This window comes from Abramis brama (assembly GCF_963993115.1).
Source record: "Abramis brama genome assembly, chromosome: 5".
Classification (NCBI taxonomy): Eukaryota; Metazoa; Chordata; class Actinopteri; order Cypriniformes; family Leuciscidae; genus Abramis; species Abramis brama.
The window spans coordinates 10,946,240-10,970,905 of NC_139967.1; the positions used below are offsets into that span (position 1 = coordinate 10,946,240).

The following is a 24,666-nucleotide window of genomic DNA, read 5'->3' on the forward strand; positions in this document are numbered from 1 at the left end:
TATAAACACTTCCCTTCGTCAAAGCCAAAGAGCTGAGCCATGGGTTTGATGACACTGAAAAATCGATTTAATCTCTGTCTCTATTTTAAAGAGAGGAGGAGAGGAGACTGGGCAATGAGAGAGAGTGAGTGAGTGAGTGAGTGAGTGAGTGAGTGAGTGAGTGAGTGAGAGAGAGAGAGAGAGAGAGAGAGAGAGAGAGAGAGAGAGAGAGAGAGAGAGAGAGAGAGAGAGAGAGAGAGAGAGAGAGAGAGAGAGAGAGAGAGAGAGAGAGAGAGAGAGAGAGATGAAGGCCAGTGTATCTTTGTGGAGAAGAGCACTATAAAGAGAAAATTATGTCTCGACAAGAAAGGCGAACAACCCAAAAAACAATTGGAGGTTTTCTAATACCTCTATAAAATGAATATATAAATAGAATTCTATATAAATAGAATAATTAATATTTCTTTAGCAAAAAATGCTACTATTAAAGGAAATAAAGCAATTAAACAGTTTATGAAGAAGTAATCTTAAAGAACCTCAAAACAATAATTAAATGATATTTTTAGAACTTTTATTAATATATGTGTATTTAATACTTTACTCAATTAAAATGTCATGCATTGTGTTGATCTCAGTTGCTCTTTTCTGCTTGATTTCTTCTTCCAGCAGAATGCTGCTTTCCCTGTTTTCTGTTCTTTTCTCCACTTTAATTCCACTCTTTCTGTTCTGTGTCTTCTTCCACTCTCTGCTCATCTCTGGAGTGATAAATCACAGATTATTTGGCTGACAATGCAAAACAGCGCCAGGTGCCGCAATCCACCAATCCCATCATCCGCCCAGCTCGCAAATTACTCGGAAGAATTGGCACTTGCCTCTCAGCCGCGTTGAGGAGGAAAAGACAGAGACAGAGAATGGTAGCGGGCAAAGAGGAGGGAAGAGAGGGCGAGAGGAAGAGAGAAGAAAAGAAAGAGGAAGACAAAGATGGTGGGCATCAGCTGGAAGGGGAGGAATCAATTTCCTGGACAGGCAAGAGCAGCTCAGGTTCACTGCTTGCAGAGAAATGGTCAGATATAAAGAGAGGTTTTTAAAACAGATAGATGATCCCACACAGGGATCATTTTCACTTTTACTGCCTGATGCTGCAGATTGTTACGTGCGCATCTAAACTTCCATATGCTCTAATGAACCTGGTACAACATCATGAGCATATTTTTGGGTAGTAAAGTTACTGGTAAAGATACTTAAGTTAAAATTCTGAAAAAACACAAGTACAATACAAGTTAATATGTTCATTTTTGAAGGCATTTTATTCCTTTTATAAATTAAATTATTAATCAAATATATATATATATATATATATATATATATATATATATATATATATATATATATATATATATATATATATATATATATATATATATATATAAACTATAAATACTACTTTCGCACTAGTGTTCAAAAGTTTGGGGTCAGTACGTTTTTTTTATTTTTATTAATAAAATAACCGAATACTTTAATTTAGCAAGGATGCATTAAATCAAATAAAGTTGATCCGTGACAGTAAAAACATTTACAATTTTACAAAAGATTTCTATTTCAAAATAAATGCTATTCTTTTAAACTTACTATTCATCCAAGAATTCTGAAATAAGTATCAAAAAGTATCGAAATATATTATGGTATCCACAAAAATATTAAGCAGCATGACTGTTTTCAACTTTGATAATAATAAGAAATGTTTCTTGAGCACCAAATCAGCATATTAGAATGATTTCTGAAGGATCATGTGACAATGAAGACTGGAACAATGGCTGCTGAAATGAATTACATTTTAAAATATATTAAATGAAAACATTTAATACATTAAATACAGCCTTGTATTTACGCATTAAATACCTCTTTTAAAATCATTAAAAAAATCTAAAAAAGAATTTTCAGTCTATCCACTGTCTATGTTGAATATATATCAAGGAAAACATTTAATACATAAAGACTGCAGAATTTACAATTTCTGTGTACATGTATACTTGTACACCTGCCTAAGTGATTTTAAAATGTCCCTACCAATAAACCAAACCCACGGCCCTGAACTAGATTAATGCTGAGAACAGCTTGGTCTCTGAACTAGTTTATAGTTTGCACTCAAATGAACACTGATATAAAGTTAAAGTTACCCGCTCCTCCAAGCTTGCTTTTCTTCTACAGAGTTTACACAGTAATTGAATTTGAATTTAAAGCATTTCCACTCCAGAAGGCGATAAATTCAGATTCCAGCTTCTAAATGTGACACTGCCTGTGGATAGAGACTCCCATAGTGCCTTGTGGGGGGATTTGGCACTGTTAAATGTACATTATGAGTTTAAAACTTCATCTGTCAATCTTCCCCTTTAGGTGATTTCTCAAAATGCACACCTACGGAGTAAGATTTCTGATATTAGACCCACATAGTAAACATTTCTCTCTCCTTATGTTCACTCTCCTTATGTTCACTCTTCAAGCACTTAGCTTAGCATAATTAGATTTTTTTGTGATTGATCATAGCACTCATCGTTGCCTGTTCCCTTGCATTCATGACGTGGGACTTAAAAGCTCAGCAAATGATCAGAGTGTCAGAGAAAAACAGAGGCGAAAAAAGATTAATAGACAGAGTAGGAGAGAGGGAGGCAAAAGAGAGTTCAAAAGTGTGGTGCTAACCTTAAGTCTTATTTCTTTAATCAGAGAGTTTTCATTTGCGTGCAAGATTATTGTTGATGTGGCTTCAGCTAATTCCAAATATGCTTAAATGCTTATTCATTCAGCAATCACCAGTCATTAGTGAGTCATGAACTCTCCAGTCCATGGGGTCTTCACTCATTTTTTTCACACAGATTATTGTAAAAAAATAAAAAAATAAAAAATAGGTTAAGCCCCTTGAGATGCATCATCTCGTTTTCAAGGGGGTCCTAATACACATAACATAACACAAATATGAGTTAAATAACATAACACAAAACAAAACTATATACACAAGACAAAACAAAAACAACAGTAACCTAATTCAAAACAACAAACACACCACTACAAAAAATACTTTTTTTGCCTAGCATTAATAAATATAATCATAGATATTTAATCTAAAGCAATTACAAGCTTCAAAACAACGGGAAAAAAACAAACATTTTTAAACATATAAAATGAAGTCAAAGATCGTACATTTAATGGTAAATTATTCCAATCTGCAGGAGCCTTAAACCTAAATGCTTCTAATATTGAGTGGAGACAATTTAAGTACGTCATACATAATACAATGGTGCGTAAAAAATGAGCATACAATTTATTATAAGCGGTAGTAAGAGGCAAAAGATTAGTTTGAGATGCATTCTGATAAACTACATCTGCATAATCAAAGAAGGGTAATATAAGTTGTGTAGCAAGTCTTTTTCGAACGTTAAATGTAAAACAAGTTCTAGATCTGTACAATACACTCGTTCCAAAATCTTGCAATGCAATTATATCTGATTGGAGTATATTTTGAATTTGGGGTTTGGAAGTATAAATAACATTATCGTCTGCATAGAGAAGAACTGAACAGAGTGAAAGAACTAAGGGAAGATCATTGATGAAAATAGAAAAAAGAAGAGGACCCAATGTTGAGCCCTGTGGCACACCTCTTTCTTGAATAAATAAATAAGATTGTTTCCCTTGAATAACAGCACATTGTTTTCTGTTATTTAAATAAGAATGAAACCATAATAAAGAGTTTTGAGAAAGACCAACTGCATACAGATTATCTAATAATAAATAATGATCAACTAGATCAAAAGCCTTCTTAAGATTGATAAAAATAGCCCCTGTAAGGTCATCACTACCAAATGGTGAATATACATTGTTAGTCAATTTTAGAAGAGCACTAGTTGTTGAATAATTAGGCCTAAATCCAGATTGAGAAGGTGATAAAATCTTATTATTTTCAAGATACTTTGATGATTGATTATAAATGAATTTTTCAAATACTTTAGCAATAACACAAATTATTGATATAGGTCTATAATTCTGTGGATCAAGAATATCACTTCCTTTGTAAATTGGAGTAATGAGGGAATACTTCCAGATAGCTGGTAGTTCACTGGTTTGTAAAGACATGTTAAAGAGATCAGCCAGTGGACACATGAGAATATGAGAGGTAAGTTTAATATATCTGGGCTCAATTCCATCAGGTCCAGCACCACTATTAGCACTAAGCTGATCAATAACCTTCAGAACTTCTGTAGGTGTTATTTTAGTAAAGGTAAAAGTACTATCTAGCAAGGCTTATTATAACTATTCATGTTTGAATAATTGGATGTTAGATTAGAACAAACAGTAGAAAAAAACTTACCAAATACTTGGGTGATAGATAGGGAATCGTGAACTATCGTGTTTTCATCTCTTATCTGCTTAATAGCACATTTATCTGAGGTGTTTAATAAAACATTTATATTACTCCAAAACTGTTTGGGATTTTTAAAGTTATTAGATAAACAATCTTTGTAATAATTTGATTTGGCATTACGAGTCATAGTTTTTGATAAATTTCTTAGGGTCCTATAATATTCCCAGTTTTCATTTGTTCTAGTCGTGCGGAATTTAGCCCAGGCCTTGTCTCTCTGTCTATAAAGATTTATAAGTTCCGCATTTATCCATGGTAAGTGTTTTCCCTTGAATCCCAAGCATCCTGAATATTGGGTATTGCCTGATACCTATCCCAATTTATGGAAATTTAATCATTAATAAATAACTCTGAATTCATCTTCATGTTGTCTAATTTTTATTACAATTTTTCGGCAATTTCAGAATTTTGATTTTAGAGTTTGATGCAAACTTTAAACCATAAAGTTTGCAAGGAGATCTGGTTTTGTTTACCCAGTGCCATTGTTCCACTGTTCGATGTTTATCAAGTCTTTATCACATGAATATGACTAGACTGATAAGGATTGTGGCATGTTATATACAAAGAAGCAGTACTAAATTGAGTGTAGAGCGACAATAGAGCAACTCAAACAGACCAACCTGTGCGACACACACTCACACTGCGGCCATCTTGACTCCATCTTGATTATTAAAGGAAAAGTTCACCTAAAATAGATATTTAAAAAATGTTTATAATTTTTTTTTATCATGATTCTCCTACGATTCTGAATAGACAACTACGCAAAATTTACTAGATATTCTGACAAAATGTCAATTGCTGCAGTCTATTTAAAAACAATTAATTTGATAGGTTTGAATGAATGATTCAATGACTCACTCATAAACACTTCACTTATTTCATTACTGGATGAATCAGTGTTTTTGAACGATTTTTTTCAAAACTTCAGACAAGTTACTTTCAAAAGGTGATTTAGTCTATTTTGATCACTACCGTAGACAGAGTTTATTTCCGAACTAAATATTTATCTGTGATAATTTGAATTATTGTAACACAGAAATAACAATATTGTGTGGTTGTGAAGCTGTTAGCAGCAGTGCCAACACAGATATGATCATACTTGTCAAAGGTTTAACAGACATAGCTGAATTGTTGTCATATAGGAATAAGATCGTGTGGCTGTTTAAATCGAGATCACGATCCTTTAACGATTAATCGTTAAATAAAAACTGCAATGTAACACACTTAAATTGCATATATATTTTTCCACTTAAACCCATATTTATATTTATACTGTTTCATTAAGTGATCATATTGTTTCATTGTTGTTTTTCTATTTAAATGTATCTGAAAAGGCTGCTAAATGGCAGATTCCACTGTTCCAGTGTGCAAAAATGGTAGAAATGTTTACAAGCTTTTTTGGTTTTGTGGTTTTAAAAGACTTTAAGGTATGTGTTCATGCAATAAAAAAGTGACAACTTGCCCCAGTCTCTCATATTTTGTTGCATGGTAAGTGTCTTCTTTTCCCCAAAATATTTTTCAGTTGTAGAAAAAAAAAGTCAGATTTGAGAACAAATAAACTTAAAATTATGAGAACTTTGTGAATACAATACTGAAAATGTAAGCCCTACACCATATAGCTCTCAAATGTCTTTCATTCTTGTGCACATTCAAACCTGGTGCCTCAAAACACATCAAAAACATGAAACAACACAAGGGTAAGGGTAAATAATGACAAAATGTTCAAAGTCGTATGTCTTTGGTGACTCTCTGAAACACTTGGAGCAGGCGGGTTGATTTCTGCGAGTCAGTTTGTCCTAGAATGGGAAGTCAGGTCCTTTTCAAACTTCTGAAATTGATATGCGGCATTTACATAATATTTGCATACGTATATAAGTCATGGGTGTCCCCAATATGTCTGATATTATTATTAGTGGTCTAAACCTTCATCAACATATTCTCTTTGGGAGATGAACTAAAAACAAAGCCCTTCTTTGAGACAGGTCAAAAGATACACATATTCCCACAAATAGTGTCCTTAGAAAATGGAGCAGTTGAGCAGTAACGATAAAGCCAAAAAGACCTCAAACCCGGACAGGTTCACCGCAATGAATGGGCCAAAAAACGTATTTACTAGTTATCAATAAACATTGAATGTCAACTTCAGGACTCTTTTCTTCTCCGATACCCCTGCATCTCCAATCTGTCATTGTTTCCCATAAACACCTTTAAGCGCTGTTCCATCTGTGTGAGCGTGTGTATTTGGTTACTTACACAGTATGCTATCATATCATGTGAAGTCAATCTCTTGTAACATATCTGATTAGACAATACTGCCATCACTGCACAGCACCAGCAGCTATACCAGTCCCATTTTCCATGGTGTCGGTTTGAGTACTGTTTGGACACACACATACACACACTCAAACACAGATGGAAGCTTTGTTCTAAGGTGTTTATAGTGAAAAACTCCAGCATATTGTTGAATAATTCAGAAGAAAAGGCCTTTTAACATAACAGAAAGTTTCCATATGTCTGTCAGCATGCTGCATGTCAGATAGCTCACAGTATCTGCCAGCATTATGCTTGAAAGATAATACACATAAATATACAAGAAGTTGAAGGAACACGCAGACTTTTTGGGACTTTAGCTTCACCGTATCCCCAGAGTTAGATAAGTCCATACATACCCTTTTCATCTCCGTGCGTGCCGTAACTTTGTCTGACGCACCCACCGCTAGCCTAGCTTAGCACAAAGACTGGAGGTAAACGGCTCCAGCTAGCATTTTCCTATTTATATGTTGTGATTTGTATAGTCACAGCATGTACAAATAACAAGGTCACATGAGACACAGCCATCTTCTAACCGTATACATACTGGGAACTATATTCTCAGAAGGCGAAGCACTGCTACCTGAGCAGAGTGATTTACTTCAACTCAGAGCAAACTCTCTGCTCCTCATCATGGGGCTTCTCAGGTGCTGCGAGCAAATCACTCCGCCCAAGCAGCAGTGCTTCGCCTTCTGAGAATATAGTTCCCAGTATTGTATACGATGGCTGTGTCTCATGTGGATTTGACTGTACAAATCACAACATGTAAATAGGAAAATGTTGGCTTTGTTTTGTCACTTATTGGGAGCAGTATGCTAGCTGGAGCCGTTTACCTCCAGTCTTTGTGCTAAGCTAGGCTAGAGGTGGGTGCGTCAGACAAAGTTACGGCACGCACGGAGATGAAAAGGGTATGTATGGACTTATTTAACTCTGGGGGATACGGTGAATAAGCTAAAGTCCCTAAAAGTCGGCATATTCCTTTAAGCAGTGCATACTACGGCATGCTTAGCCGTTTTATGGATTGTGATGCAAAGTGCCCAACGGATACCCTGTCGTTTGTTAAAATTCTATTGGCCATCACATGCAGCGGGTAGCCCTGATAATGCTTTAAAAAAGGTGTTTAATAGCTCCCGTTGGGAAGATGAGGGTTTGGGGGGGGGAGGTTAACCGCTTCCTCCCCACTCTCTCACATGGGCTCAGAGAGAGAGGAAGGTTAGGTCAAAGGCTATTACCAGAGATGGAAAGAGCCCCTGGGAGGGTCTCGCAGGGTCCATTAGTTGTGAGTTACGGGTCCACTGGGTAGAGACAGCAGTATTATGGGAGCTTAGCCATATCCACTGTACATCCTAAGCTCAGAAAGAAGCTAGATCTATATAGTTTTAAAAGGGCGTTGCGGTGATTGATTAGCGGCTGGGATGTTTATGGGGGTTATAAGCAGTTTATGTCCACATTATATTGAAATTTTTCTGATTATGCACTATAAGATCCTGCTTTTCTAATCATATCAAAATCACCCATGTGAAAATAGAACAGTAACCATATAAAAGAGATGGGGTTACTTGTTTTTAAATGTTACAAATTCATATAATTTATTAATTAGAATTTTTTTTTAGAATCATTTTGCTGTTTAAATTTCCATAAGAAAAGCCTATCCACCTTATTTTTAATGTAAGAGAGGATACAGTTTTAACTTGAATATGCAAGGATTGCGGTGTCAGCCTCTTCCAAAAGCTGTACACAAAACAGTCTGTTATGCTGCTTGAAGTTGCAAATTAGTATTTGTAATCATACTATTTTAATTTATTATAGAATTACTTTGTTATTATAGTTATATAGTTATATAACTACAGTGAGGAAAATAAGTATTTGAACACCCTGCTATTTTGCAAGTTCTCGCACTTGGAAATCATGGAGGGGTCTGAAATTGTCATCGTAGGTGCATGTCCACTGTGAGAGACATAATCTAAAAAAAATATATATATATGATTTTTTAACTATTTATTTGTATGATACAGATGCAAATAAGTATTTGAACACCTGTCTATCAGCTAGAATTCTGACCCTCAAAGACCAGTTAGTCTGCCTTTAAAATGTCCACCTCCACTCCATTTATTATCCTAAATTAGATGCACCTGTTTGAGGTCGTTAGCTGCATAAAGACACCTGTCCACCCCATACAATCAGTAAGAATCCAACTACTAACATGGCCAAGACCAAAGAGCTGTCCAAAGACACTAGAGACAAAATTGTACACCTCCACAAGGCTGGAAAGGGCTACGGGGAAATTGCCAAGCAGCTTGGTGAAAAAAGGTCCACTGTTGGAGCAATCATTAGAAAATGGAAGAAGCTAAACATGACTGTCAATCTCCCTCGGACTGGGGCTCCATGCAAGATCTCACCTCGTGGGGTCTCAATGATCCTAAGAAAGGTGAGAAATCAGCTCAGAACTACATGGGAGGAGCTGGTCAATGACCTGAAAAGAGCTGGGACCACCGTTTCCAAGGTTACTGTTGGTAATACACTAAGACGTCATGGTTTGAAATCATGCATGGCACGGAAGGTTCCCCTGCTTAAACCAGCACATGTCAAGGCCCGTCTTAAGTTTGCCAATGACCATTTGGATGATCCAGAGGAGTCATGGGAGAAAGTCATGTGGTCAGATGAGACCAAAATAGAACTTTTTGGTCATAATTCCACTAAACGTTTTTGGAGGAAGAAGAATGATGAGTACCATCCCAAGAACACCATCCCTACTGTGAAGCATGGGGGTGGTAGCATCATGCTTTGGGGGTGTTTTTCTGCACATGGGACAGGGCGACTGCACTGTATTAAGGAGAGGATGACCGGGGCAATGTATTGCGAGATTTTGGGGAACAACCTCCTTCCGTCAGTTAGAGCATTGAAGATGGGTCGAGGCTGGGTCTTCCAACATGACAATGACCCGAAGCACACAGCCAGGATAACCAAGGAGTGGCTCTGTAAGAAGCATATCAAGGTTCTGGCGTGGCCTAGCCAGTCTCCAGACCTAAACCCAATAGAGAATCTTTGGAGGGAGCTCAAACTCTGTGTTTCTCAGTGACAGCCCAGAAACCTGACTGATCTAGAGAAGATCTGTGTGGAGGAGTGGGCCAAAATCCCTCCTGCAGTGTGTGCAAACCTGGTGAAAAACTACAGGAAACGTTTGACCTCTGTAATTGCAAACAAAGGCTACTGTACCAAATATTAACATTGATTTTCTCAGGTGTTCAAATACTTATTTGCAGCTGTATCATACAAATAAATAGTTAAAAAATCATACATTGTGATTTCTGGATTTCTTTTTTTTTAGATTATGTCTCTCACAGTGGACATGCACCTACGATGACAATTTCAGACCCCTCCATGATTTCTAAGTGGGAGAACTTGCAAAATAGCAGGGTGTTCAAATACTTATTTTCCTCACTGTATAGTTAACTATAAAATATTTACCTATAATAATAACTATAGGTTATTTTATAGTTAAATAACCTATAGTTATTTAACTATAATATATTTACCTATAAGTCTCACACATTCACAGGAACTAGTTTACATTTGCATTATAATAAGGTGGATAAATGTCTGTTTAATGACAGATTCTATTTTGACAACTTTTGTGACAAGTATTCAATGAACTGTATCATATAACCTTGGACAAAAATGGTGGAAATGTTCAATAGTCGTTTTATAGCCAAGACTTTGAGGTATGCGCCTTATAGAAAAATGCACTTTTAACAAATAAACTCACCCTAAGCAATATTCACTGGACTGAAAAGTGACAGCTAGCCCTGTTCTCCCTAATTACGCAATATGCTAAGCATAATTTTCTTCCCAAAAGTATCTTTTGGACAAAATTCAACTGCAAAAAAGCCTTAAACTTTAAAAATATAAAAACTAATGAATACAGATGAATTCAGACTTAACGATCTGGAGGGTTTCAATAATACAAATTAATAATCACTTCAGGATCCACAACATATTTAGAAAAAAGACTGTGTAATCTTAATGAAAAACTGATCATATCTAAGAAATGATTTCTGAAGATAAATAATTAAAAATGAACACACACACACACACTGCAACTCTTAACCTCTCTCTTGACAAATATATTTACTTTCTGTCTTGCTCAGCTGAACCTGAGAATAGGAGCGGTCTGATGCTCCTAACCTGATCAGAGTTTTACACGATTATGGGCTCGCCGGATATCTGCCCGCCAGTCACTGCAAAGTGAATGAGTTATTAAACGGATTAGCACCGTACACCTCTCCGCACCGTGCTCTCTCTTACATAGAGGACACCTGCAGTGTCTACACTAGCCGAGATACAGTAAAACCAGATGATTTTCCACAATAAATGAAAATGTTACAACAGAGAATAAAACACACCGTGAAAGACTGAGAAAAAGGGGTGAGGATGTGAAAGATTGATTTATAATCCTCTTTGTTTTGTGTGTCCCCATGTGTCTGAGCATGTATACACACACACACATTCTCTCACCCCTTCCTCCATGCCTCTGTCCTTCTTGTTCTTTGTCAAATTCAATTACCGCAGACATTACTGAGGGAGTCTTCACAGGAACCAATTAAGGCCATGGCCTCGCTCTCACAGACGCTGGTTAAAGAGTGGGATTTGAGCGCTAAAGCCTATGGGATCTCTTTAGCGGACTCCTTTATTTATTTGATCAGCCATCATTACGAGAGCCCTTCAACCCACACAAACGCGGAACTGATTAACCACAGCGTGCGACGATAAAGATAAGATCGCATTCACACCTGAACCTGCAGGGTGGCAATGTGACAAGGTGACATCTTTTATAAAAGACAACATTATCCTTTAGCTCAACCCTGAATTAATTAATTTATCGCCATTGAAAGAGAACGTGGTGAAAGTATGTTTGCGAGCATTATTCTTTTCTTTGTTTATTTTTATATTGTACAAATAAAGCTGGGATATGCTAGCCTTTTGAACCTTTCCCGTAGTTGTGTTTATCCTGACGGTGCACTTCTGTATCTCGTCCTCAGTTGCAACGCTGTCATGTTTCCTGTTTACACCTGTCACGCATGTCACCCGGAGTTCAAGCACACATCTTTATGACAGCCGCAAGTAGACAGGTACACCTGCCGCAATTTCCCCACCACATGTTTCTGTCATGAAGCAGATTCTCTTCCTACCCTGATGCTCTTTCCCCCCCATCACAACACCAACAAAAAATGAGCGTCCTGTAATTCCCTTAATAACACGCTCTGTTGTTCAACTTTGCATTAAAGCTCTGGAATGAGTTTTTCATTGTTACTGGGTATTGATTGTATTTAAACTACATATTGCTGCTTGTAAATGGAAATTGCCTCAGCATCGGGAAGGTTCAGTTATTAGCTCAGAGCTCAGGAGAGCATGACAACGCAGACTCTGATGCTACTTTCACGCAACCCCCAAGGGTAAAATTGACTATTGGCCCCAAAAAGCAAGTGCTTTTATATTTTACAAAAGAAACAGAGTAAGAGTAATTTATAGTACGGTTCAAAAGTTTGGGGCAAGATTTTTTATTTTTATTTGAAAAAAATTATCTTATGCATATTGAGGCTGCATTTATTTGATGTAACAGTAATATTGTGTAATATTATTACAATTTAAGACAACTGTTTTCAAATATAATGCTGATTTGATGCACAAGAAACATTTCTTATTATTATCAATGTTAACATTATAAACTTTTGACCAAGTTAATGCATTTTTGCTGAATAAAATACTAATTTCTTACTGCCACCAAAGCTTTGGATGGTAGTATACACACACACACACACACACACACACACACACACACACACCTTTTGAAGGTACACTATGTGATTTTTTTTCTCAGAATTAACCAAACTGATAATCAATACATCATAAATCCTTCTTTCAAAACAGGTTTTTATCTAACCCTGCTTCACTATGGTAAGCCTAATATAAGTGTAATATTTTAGACCTGACGGGAAGGTTTTTCACGGGAAATTGCGAGAAAGGCGGACATGGAACACGGTAAATCTCAAACCTCCGGGGAATTACCCGTTTTTAAAAAACACAGAATAGAGGAGAGTCTGCTGACAAAAACAGAATGTGACAGAGCTCGTAATAAAACTAGGCTTGGCTTTTCGGAGATGGAGAGAACTGAGAGACTGAGAGAGGCGAAGCAGAGGTGAATGTTATTATTACTCAACAGGTGAGTAAGGTATTTGAACAGATGAATTGCCATATATACAGTAGCTCTCTAAAAGAGTTCATTGTAAAGCATTATCTATTCTGAAGCTACAGTAACGCCCCAATGTTCTTCTGCAAAATGCATGTTTTTTTGTTGTTTTTTACGGGGGTTTTTTTAACCGCTAGAGGGCCAAAAGTTACATAGTGTATACCTTTAAATAAATGTACTTCAAAAAAATCAAAATCCCTTACATTACACACTAGACATTTGGCTATTTTTCAACAGAGAAACTTTAAAATTCAAAAATTAAATCTATGAAACACGTCCAGTTGGGACCAGATAAACCCAAAACCACAAGTCGAGTAAAATGACCAGTGTGCACTGTAAACATCTTCAGCAATAATTACTTACTGAACTGAATAAGAATAATCAGACAGGTTGAATTGAATGAACAGACAGGTGACGTGGCTGGCTTGTTTATCTTTTAAGGTGTTTCTTCCTGTTACATCAGAATTTTTCATCCTTATAATTCCTTCGTTCTTTTTTGGGGGGGTTCTGCTACCTTTCATGTCTTCATTTGCATCGGCTCAGTCATTTCATGTGATGTGACACATCTCGCGTTTGTCTTCCAGACAATTATTCAGTTCTGGAAATGTCTTTTTTTGTGTATGTGTGCATTTCTGAGTGTGTAACTCAAACCCACTAAAAAGAATAACTTTGCGGAGGGAAAAACATCTTTCACAGGCACCCGCTGTTTTTCTTGTCTGCTCATCTCCTCTTTGCCACCAGTCTGGGCTTCCCTGAGTCACCCTGGAGCCTGTCGCTTGATGAAATCTATCGACAATGCAAGGCCCCACCTGTCTAAACTTTTGATGGAGAGCGGGGGGCAGAGGATGAAGAAGGTAACACAAAATAAAGCAGGTGAGCTCTCACCTTGAGGACGTCCTCATCTGTGGAGATGCAGGTCAAGGGGTCATCCACCTCTCTCACCGTTCCGTCCTGTTCCACAGAAACAACCTTTACCGGCATGGCAACGCGCCGTCCAGTCAGAATTGCTGTGTTCAGGATCTCTGTGTCCTATATGAAAGAGATATTTGCTGTTTAATTTCTATATAAATTTAAATGAATCCCATTAAATATATTTTTAAATATTAGAATATATTTATATAAAATTTGAAATACATTTGAAACTTTCCCAAATCAACTTTTGGGAACTTTTCAGCCCTGTCCTTTTACTCTCCTAATAAAATGATGGATGGAATATAGCTGAAATCCACCACAAACACAGATAAATTGATTTGAAAATAACAATCTGAAATAAATTGAGGTGCAGGGAAAGGCAAGTCTCTCTAATGTAAAGCTGATGCCTGCTGGCACTGTGATGTTTCATATCTCACGATTGCTCGGCTTTGACAGAGATTAATTATCATATTCTCAATTATGCAATCATTTCATCACATTCAGAGAGGGTTAATGGGTCTTCATGTGGGTTTGGGTCTCTCTGAATTCATCTCTTCAAGTATTTACCGCATAAATATTTAGCATGAGAACACATTCCTCTCTAGAGAAAACACTCCTTTATTGGAGAGAAAAGAAAGCGCGAGAGACAGAAAATGAGAGCGAGAGCTCGGAGGAAGCCTGGTCGTGGCCATAATTGACATTTTAACATTATGAAAAGGCTGGTAATTACGCCGAGAGGAGAGGTCAGTTATCGCAGTATCCATAGCGATAATGAGTCATTACAACGCCATCCAGAGAGAGAAGCTCAAAACCTCCACTAGACATACAGAGAGAGGGAGAGGGCAGGAGAGATTGGAAATATAAAATAAGAGCTGCCGTAAGTAAATTTTGCTTAAAGGTGGGGTATGTGATTCTCTTTTTTGTCCATTTTTTCAAAATCACTTGAAATCCTATTCCTAACCCACTTACAGCCACTGAGTTAGAAGTACTGAAATGAAAATTAAGCAATTTAATCATCTGCGGAACGGGCAGGACTCGAAAAACTCCAGCCAATCATTTCCAAGACCACCTAGAATCATTGGACAGTAAGTTCGTCAATCAAACGGTCGTACCATACCCCCCTCCCCCCATCCCCGTCGCGCGCGTGACCCCTTCGTGCGCATACTCAATTCTCATGCGCATCTCGTCAGTAAAACCGGTTCTGTGATTAGTAGTAAATCGTCATCACCTGTAGTAAATGCCGCTCCATCTGAAAGCAGGTGATGACGATTTACTACTAATCACTGGCTCGCTCTTGCGCATCTGAGTTTTCGCTCGTGCATGATTGCGCGTCCATGTTCTTCGAATGGGTGGAGTCAGGGCCAGCGTTGGAGGAAAGAAGGTAGGACCATTTGAGTTGTGTATTTTCAAAATCTGCCGGCCGTTTTGCAAATCCCATACCCTACCTTTAATTTTTTTATTTATTTTTTTTGCTACATAATAACGCACAGTTTGAAGGTCTTATAAGGACTATAAAGAATAGTTGTTGGTAATTAATATGGTTGATAGTTCTGTTGGTTCTGTTTAGTTTAACATATGCTATTTTGTTAAATTACGGTGTTTAACCCGAAACAGCATATGTTTTGTGTTTCTCATTTACAGTACTAAACAAATGTGTAATATACAAGACCAAATTTACTAGCTCTGCAAGTGCCTTTCATATATTGAATCTAGTCTCTTTGCCACATTTGCATCGTATTATACAATGTATTAAACATGGAACACAAATTGAATAGTAAAATAAATATACACTATTCAAAAGTTTGAGGTCAGTATGATTTTTTAAAATAAATTAATATTTTCATTCAGAAATGATGCATTAAATTGATCACAAGTGACAGTAAAATTTTTACACTCTTACAAAAAAATATATATTCAAAAGAAAATGCTGTTCTTTTGAAATTTCTATTCATCAAAGAATCCTCACAGTTTCCACAAAAAATTAAGCAGCACAACCATTTTCAACATTGATAAGGGCAATTTCTGCAGGACATTTCTGATGTAATACTGAAGATTGGAGTAATGTCATTCTATGTCGGAGCTACGTCGTTCTTAAGTTACACCTTAAGCTGTACCTTATTGTTAATACGTGTTTCCCGAAACGTTCTTAGTTAAGTATACCTTCTGTAAGTCATACGTTCGGAAGGTTGGTCTGGACCACTCTTAGCTTTACCTTATCACTGTTGCAGGTCTATATGAATATAATTCTGAAGTGTTAATACACACAGACAGTGTTCAATTAGGCTAATTCAAGTGTTTTCATGCAAAGAATAAAATTGTCATTACACTGATTGTTGTTAGAATTTTAATTATATTATTATAATACAATTTAATACATTTATTTTAATAAAAGAGAGCTTTTAAAGGCCAGTGAAAGCATAGGCTACTGTCAGTTAAGTCCTATTCGGACGCTAATTTTTTCTCATGGGCTCGTCCGGCATTTTACACATTTACAGGGGTAAGTCGGTGATTTTAGTGCCGTCCGAATCCATAATATCAGTGTTTTTTCTCACCTAACCTGCGTAAAAATCCCTGGCCACATTAGTACCTACTGTTTTTTGACAAACAGGTCGTGTCGTAATTTAATTGCCGTCTGAATCCAAATCTCTGAGTTTACAAGAAGAGATTCAAAATTCACTGTTTAAATCCTTTTTGATCACTGCCGAGCACCGTACGTAAGATGTACACTTTTATTACTGAAATGCTGGAAAGTATTTACAAGAACAATATTTCATCGCAGCTCCACCTCAGCGAACAAAAATGGGAAAGAGAAGAAAGCACGTAAAAATTTGAAATGGTTATCATGGCAGCAATATATGATACAATTTTAAAACATGTAGGCTAGGCTATTATAGGCTATTATAGTTTGAATTATTTTTTTTATAATATCCCATGAGTCCTAATAAATGCAATTTCAACTATTTCTAAAGTGCTTCTTTTTTAAAGAACACCGCTTTCTCACATAATGCAGTGAAACAGCCCCTGCACGAGAGAATAATTGATTCTCGAGCCATCGATATCAACCAATTCAGCACCATCACCACGGACAGCACTGGGTAACGTCGCACGTAAGAAGGTATATCTTAAGCAGCTTTCTACGGTATGGTTCGGGGAACACGTCTAGCAATGGTATACCTTTAGTTAAGTTATACCTTAAGAGTCTTAGTAGCGCGCTAAGAGACAACGTTATCGGGAAACTCAGCTCTGAAAATGCAGCTTTGCCATCACAGGAATAAATACCTTTTGAAATGTATTAAAATAGAAAACAGCTATTTAAAATTGTAAACATTTTTATTTTTGATCAAACAAATGTAGCCTTGGTGAGCGCAAGAGACTTCTTTCAAAAACATAAAAAATCCCCAAACTTTTGAACAGTGTATATATAAAGATGCAAATATCCAATCAGATTTTTCATGTTTAATATACTATATACAATATATTGCATAAGAAAAATCTGTTGGAGATTTCAGAGTTTACTCTGAATGTGTGAATGAGTAGAAAGAACTTGATTAGATGTGAGGCGCACAAACATCTATTTGAAACAATTTAGTTAACTGGCTACTTTCAGTGGAAGGTGATAGTAAACAGTAAACAGTTCACTGCAAATCTATAACCCTAATTTACATAAAAAGTGGGCATGTTTATGCTGAAAAGAACTGATTTAACTGAAAGTCCAATGCTGCATCTTAAAACCTGGTTAAACTGGACTGCAGGTGGTTAGTGAAGATATTGAAATGTTTGCACTGAAATACCACTAGTGACAAGTGCATTCGCCCCAATGACTCATAAATAAATACAGAATACTACTTGTAATTGTATTAAACTCTGTCAGATGTTTAGTCTTATATGGCTTACGCATTAAATGCGCATTAAAATCAGGCAGGTAGAAACCTCACCGATCTTCTACTCACACATGTGGGGCCAGGAGTGTATCACAACTACAGCTACCGACAGAATGAGAGAATGAGAAAACAACAGTGTGTGTGTGTGTGTGTTTAGAAGAGGAATGGGAATGAGAGAAAAACAAAGGACGAGACAATACAATAGAGGAGGAAAAATCTACCTGTCTTTAACATGAGTTTTTCATCTGGCATCCTGACAGATAAACATGATGAATGAATGAAGGCTATAGGTTCATATCTACTTTATTCCACTTAGCTACATATAAAGCTAAAAAATACTACTAAAAATATGTGCTATGACACACCAGTAAAAATAAAAACAATGCAGGCCAACCTACTAGCCAAACAACCGCACAGCTCAACGAAAAAAAAAAAAAAAAAATGTATGATGACATTAATAATAAGCCAAAAAAAAAAAAAAAAAAAACTGGAAGTAGCGCTACTCTCTGAGTCTCTTGGCATGAATGAGCTGCTTCCACATAAAAAGACACACAAACACAAACACTGCATACAAACACACACTCTTGCACGCCTCTTCATATTCAAGAGATCCAGCTGCAGCTCTCTCATGCAACCAGACTGAATAAATCATAATTGAAATCCTTTACGTCATATTCCTAATCTCTTTATAACCATTCAACTAATGAATTTCACACTCCTCAAGTGGAGGAGAAGAGAATGAGGTAGCTTGTACTTTACAGGTGTCAGCGTGCATTATAAATCGTCTCTGTCAAATGGGAAGCGTAGCAGCGGAATGCGAGCTCGGTCAGACAAAGGGATGGATAATGCTCTTTGACTGGTCACCTGTCTGGGCCGAATGCATTTTATAAGTGCTTGGGACAGAGATGACTGATTGGATATGCGTAGCACACGAATACCTCTTAGAGAGGAATGACAAAGATTAGTGCATAAACAACATGCGACAAAAAGATATCCTACTGGGAAGAACGAAGACTTACCAAACAAATCAACTGAATCAACTTGGATACAATGCAATGCATTTTTGTGTTTTTATAGGGGTGGGTCACTTTACTTTATTGTTCAGGCTGAGTATAGGTGATGGCATGATACAGATTGTGATACAATTGATTCCCTAGTTGTTCACGCAAGAGTGAAACTAATACAGACTAGCATAGGTGATAACGGCATAAGAAAACAATGGGAATTTATCAATATTTTATTGTATAAGCAGTATATATACTGTTCCTGCACCAGGATTGCTTGTTTCCTCACAGCTTTTCAAAACCCTCCTCTTACTCCCTTTTTGCCTTCCCCTCTACTATAAAGCACAACAGTCGGGTTCCAAAATGAATAATCCCATTCCTTTTCTCCATAAACCTGAGCTACGAGGTTGTTAATCAATATGCTTTTGTTGAAGTCATCAGTTCGTTTTATTTCAATTATGCTCAACAGTAGAATTCCAGGTGAAAAACTACATTAATCATGATTCAGCAGAGAAATCTCCACCAATCAGAGAATTGTGACAAATTGTGCCAAAATAACACTTTAGCGCCCATCCACTCCCATGAAACACTGCAAATGACGTAAAGTTAGTTTCCCTATGCTCTCAAACTTCTTAAATATGTGTGTGCATTTAATACAATAAACATAAAAAATGTGTTATATAATAAACATCTTTAAATCAATAGTTTTATATTTCTCCATTGTTTTAAAATTTGCAATGCTTCATGGGATTGTAGTTATTTCCCTTATTAAAGCCATTAAGGGCCATTTTTATTATACCTTTTTGGTTTAAGTCAATGTTTGTAATGTTGTGTTTCACCTCATAGCTGGTTGGTTTGGTTCATGGCTTATAACTCTTAAACAAAGACTTTTTTTTGGTTCCAGAACCAAAGCCGCTGAGAAAGTTGGAGGGCACTGTTGCACTCTATTGATCAGACAAAAAGGTGGTCCCGCCTCTGCACTCATTGGTTGAGCCAGATGTTGGCAAATGGTACAGCCCAACAAACAGTAATGCTTTGATTTTGCCACAGTGTCACTGTAAAAAAAAAAGAAAAAGAAAAAAAGAGTCTATTTACAGACTCTGTGAATTCAGTCAACGAATTACTTATTGTTTACTCTGCACATTAAACCTGGATTGGAGTAAGGTTTAAGCATTAGTATACAGTTGTGTTTTGCATGGTCTGATAAAATTTTAATGCAATAAAAACGAAGATGAATTAAAAAATACAAGTCAAATGTAGTTCTGCTATCATCCTCTAGGGGTCAGTCACTTCAGTTTAAGTACTGTGAATGAGTAATGGTGATACCTTGCTATCGACTCAACCAGTAGGGAAAAAATCCATCCATTTAGCTCCATTCACCACTGACTGGGTTATTAGATCTAATAAAATATTACAGATTCTTTTCCCCACAATCAATACACAAACGTTATTTTCTTATATACCCCAAACACTGAGAGTCCATTTCAAAGTTCATTAGATTGCATTCACACACATGGAGAAACACAAAAAGCGGCATTACAAATCCTCAGATACATCTGAAAACTGTCTCTTTGTAGAATGAAAAATACATTTGAATAAATGCAAGCCAGCAGTAATACAGGATGATGTGTAAATGTGCAGACATCTGTGAGAGCATGTATTTTTCTCTCTCTATTGCATAACCTGGCATATGCGATGATACTTGTTTTGTCAGTTTGGCTTGGTGTGTGTGAGTGGGTTGTAACGGAGGGACTAGCAACTGAAACTGGGGGATTTTATTTCCAAATGTGCCAAACCCTGTGGGCTTGGCAAATCTGGCTTATTTATTTTGTTTGTTTTTTTTTTTTTTCTGGTGAGATTTTAGTGAAATAACTGCAGCATATTCAGTTCCATGTTTACACCTCTGTGCTGACAATTTACCAACAATTTACCCATTTTCTAACTCCACACAAACTTGCTGTAAGAAGCAACACAGTCATAATTGGCTGTAGCATACTTTATAACAAGATACACCAAACCCGGCCAAGGAGATAACATCTAATTAATCTAAACTCAATTTGCAGATTCCTCCAGTAATTTGGCAGACTTTTCCAAAAACACAGACATCAAAAAAAGAACTGGAAACTGAAAAACTATTTACTATTCCTTATATATTAATGAAAATCTCCATTAAAACAAACAGTAAGCTAATTAGGTTAGTCATTTCTTGGTACTTTTCTGGCCAAGATTAGAATGTAAATGTAAATCATAATTTTACATTTATGCATCTGTCAGATGCTTCTATCCAAAGCTAAAAAAAATTGCCAGTGTGTGCTCCCTAGGATTTAAGCCACAGGAACACATTTTGACCAAGGAAAAGAAATCTACTATAGATTAGACAATAGATTTAAATGAATTGCAGCACATTGCACATACAATGCACATTAATGAATTTGTATTTATCATTATTTCAGTTCAGGAAAACATTGCAACTATTATTTTATTAAGCTCTGAGGTAAGGCTGGGTGATAAACTATATAATTTTAGATCGAGATAAAATGTATGTTAACAACGATGATAAGCTCTGGACATTTTTACTCAATATTTATTAATCTAACAGCCAAATATAAGCGACAACAGCCAGTCAGTGCATGTTGCTAATAAGTGATTTCTGTTTGTCTCTATGTAAATGATCGTCTGATACACAAACTCACACGCGCATGGTGTTTTCAACGTCTGCCATCTCAATATACATGCATTAATAGGCTAATATAACAATTTCAGTAGTCCAAGTTGGTTCGGGATTTGAGCCCGTGTCATCTAAATGATCAAGACGCAAGTTCTACCACTCGGCCATGACTTCTCGTTGCGAAATGCCCTAACGTTCCAATCTGTGTTCGCTCACACGAGCGAGAAGCGCTCTTCATTCAAATGAACGCGCCGCCGCGTTTGTCGAACACTAATTCAACATGCCAGAATAAAACCTGGCTTTAGAACAATGCATAGCGCCACTCGTCGTGGTGTGCCAAAACACTTAATTATAAACTTCAATATTTCATGCAAAACAATCTCAAAACACTTTGTGACATTTTGAAAAGCCGTGCATGCATTACTGCCACTGGAACCATGAACGTAACAGAATACTGGTTCTGATTTTATTGTTTGTCGTTTAAACGTGCCGGTTGCATATCTTTATTTTATATATTTTATATGGTCTATTGAATTATCATTGATATATATACTGCTTTTGAAATTACGATTGGAATTATTATAGGCTACAGGAGTAAAGTCATTGTATAATATTTGTTCCTTAGTGTAAAATGGAAATGCATTATAATAATATTTTATAAATATAAGCAAAAAACTATGTTGTAACAGAGTTTTAGAACTAGACAAATATCTCTGCATCAATAATAGGCTATAAAATGCATTAATAGGCTAATATAAAAATTACAGTAGTCCAAGTTTATTCGGGATTTGAACCCGTGTCATCTAAATGATCGAAACGTAAGTTCTACCACTCGGCCATGACTTCTCGTTGCGAAATGCCCTAACGTTCCAATGTGTGTTGGCTCACACGAGCGAGAAGCGCTCTTCATTCGTCTCATTCCTCAATAGAATAGTACAAATAATCAGCTTTTCATTGCACATAATTTACTTTTGTTTGTTATTTTTGGTAGGCCTACTAAATCTTTTTTTTTTTTTTTTTTCACTGCTCCCCGGGGAATAGGCTTGTCGCCCACCGACGTCTAGGCCTACAATATGAAATACAGGTTAAATTGTTATCGTCTCTATTTTTAACTTGTTATTCTATTTTTCTGGCCTTATAAAATGTTCTATTATGTTTACCATAGTTGTAGTTTTCATCCTTACTGTTAATTGACATTAACCCCACTTACGGCAATTGCAAAAAAATGCAGCGATTGCTGCTGTTTTGCACAATATCCCTTTGCGCCACCTGGCGGTCATTTCGCGAATGACTTTGAAATGCGACTGGTTTATTTTTACCGCGGTAGTTTCGCCGCGGCAGCTGGCGATGAGGACATGAACACATGAATTTCATCTCCAGAGTTGCTTTGAGAGTCACCTCACAAGATTTTCAACGTTTCTTTTGAGAAAAACTACCATCAAAAACACAGAAAATGAAAGCTTTAGCGTAAGTTCTGTTAGGAAACTCAATCGTTGCATCACTTATTACCCCCACATCTAACCAATCATGTGCTAATACTTGCAGTATAAAAGACTGGTACTTACACATGTCTGAGTTCGCAGATGCTGATGCTGCCAATTACCTCCATCCTCCCCACCTCCACCAAGATGGTCCCTTCCCCTCCATCCTCCCCACCACCACCACCAGGATGGTCCCTTCCCCTCCATCCTCCCCACCACCACCACCACCACCACCAGGATGGTCCCTTCCCATAACTTCCTTCTTCAGGCAGGAAATGCAGTTTCCGTTACCCTCGGATTGCGCGTTACGGACGGAGCCTACGCCAAAGAACTTTATAAATATTTGCTTGCTGGGCTGTTAATAAATATATGCTTTGTTATATAATTCTATCTCCCGAGTCTTTCTGGTAGAACTGAAATTAACGGAAAGATCTTCACGACAAACCATCAAAATAAAAAGTTTGGTTTAACTTTAAGAAATGATGACAGAAATATATCACTACTATATACTAAAAGGTCATTTTCAAAGTAATTATAATGTGATTATTTAAGGAATATCTTACAAACAAGATATTTTTTCATCAATGTATTAAATTTATACAGTTCTGTTGTGCAGAATCTTATTTGACTTAAAATAAAAATGCAATGTTTTGTTGTAAATTAATTGTTATATTTAAATTTGATTGCATTTTAAAAGCTTGTTAAAATTGTTAAAGTTTATATAAATTTGTATTAAATCATAAAACACAGAGTCATTTTGGCTATATCACCCAGCCCTACTCTGAGGCATCTGTTAAGTAAAAACTTCATTGAGCCCATTCAACTTTCCTTTTTTTTATCAAGCAGAGAGATTTACTGACATCAATTTTGGTCTGTTTCTAACATAAAGCAATTGAAAAAATGATCATTTTAATTTTTGGCTTAACTCCTCTACATCATTGCTAACTTGCAAATGTGAAATTCATTGCTTTAGTTTTTCAGGTTATTAACTGAATCCTCACTTATATACAAACAGATGGCCATGAGATACAGATATAACCTGCTGACTTCGTCCACTCTGCACCAATATATTTAAATAGCAACATTTATAAACAAACTGAAAATAAACTGACATTTTAAGTGTCATTACTTGTGCTTTTCTCTTCATCAGCAATACAGAAAAAAATAAATGTGAAGCTGAACTTCATGTCTTCCACCCCCCAGTCTGCTGTGGGAATTGTGCCATTAAAAGGGCTAGTGTTCATGCAACTGCCCGTTGTGAATTTATGAGAAAAGAGTAGGGGCAATAATTACTATGCAGCTGTCAAGTTCTGGGCCAATTTCAGTATCCTACTGTGCGTCTTATGCTAATTTCTGCTCTCTTGCCCCCAGGCCCAATCACATTGCTATCCTTAAGCCCATTTCCTGTTTTCCCCCTTTGCCTTGATATCCAATTTTCCGTGAGCTCCTCCTGCCATAACGGCAGCTATGGCGCATGAGCCCATATATATCACAAAGCGTTAAGAGAAGAGAGGTGTCCGTGGGCACAGTGGTGATTTATGGGTCGTGTTTCCTCCCCTAAATAGAGGCTGGATGGAGGATTGGATCAGATGGGCAATGGGCGACGAACGCAAAAGCTATAAAACTGAGAATGTCTGTGTACAGAGGCTAAAGTTTCTCCACTGTAAATAACAAACCATCAATCAGATGCCTTTAGCACAGAGACATGTGATATTGGACGATGGATAGCAAATTTTGTAATAATTGGTTGCAGTGAACGAAAGGGTTGTGATC

General features: G+C 36.7%; 1 protein-coding gene across 1 annotated transcript in view; it reads right to left on the reverse strand.

The window, feature by feature from the left end:
• LOC311083454 (transmembrane protein 132C) overlaps nucleotides 1-24,666 on the reverse strand; it is a 257,203-nt gene that overhangs the window by 22,576 nt on the left and 209,961 nt on the right. The window contains exon 5 of the mRNA XM_084114985.1: nucleotides 13,833-13,976. Coding sequence (XP_083971111.1) covers nucleotides 13,833-13,976 — 144 coding nt within the window. The remainder of the gene's footprint in view (nucleotides 1-13,832; nucleotides 13,977-24,666) is intronic.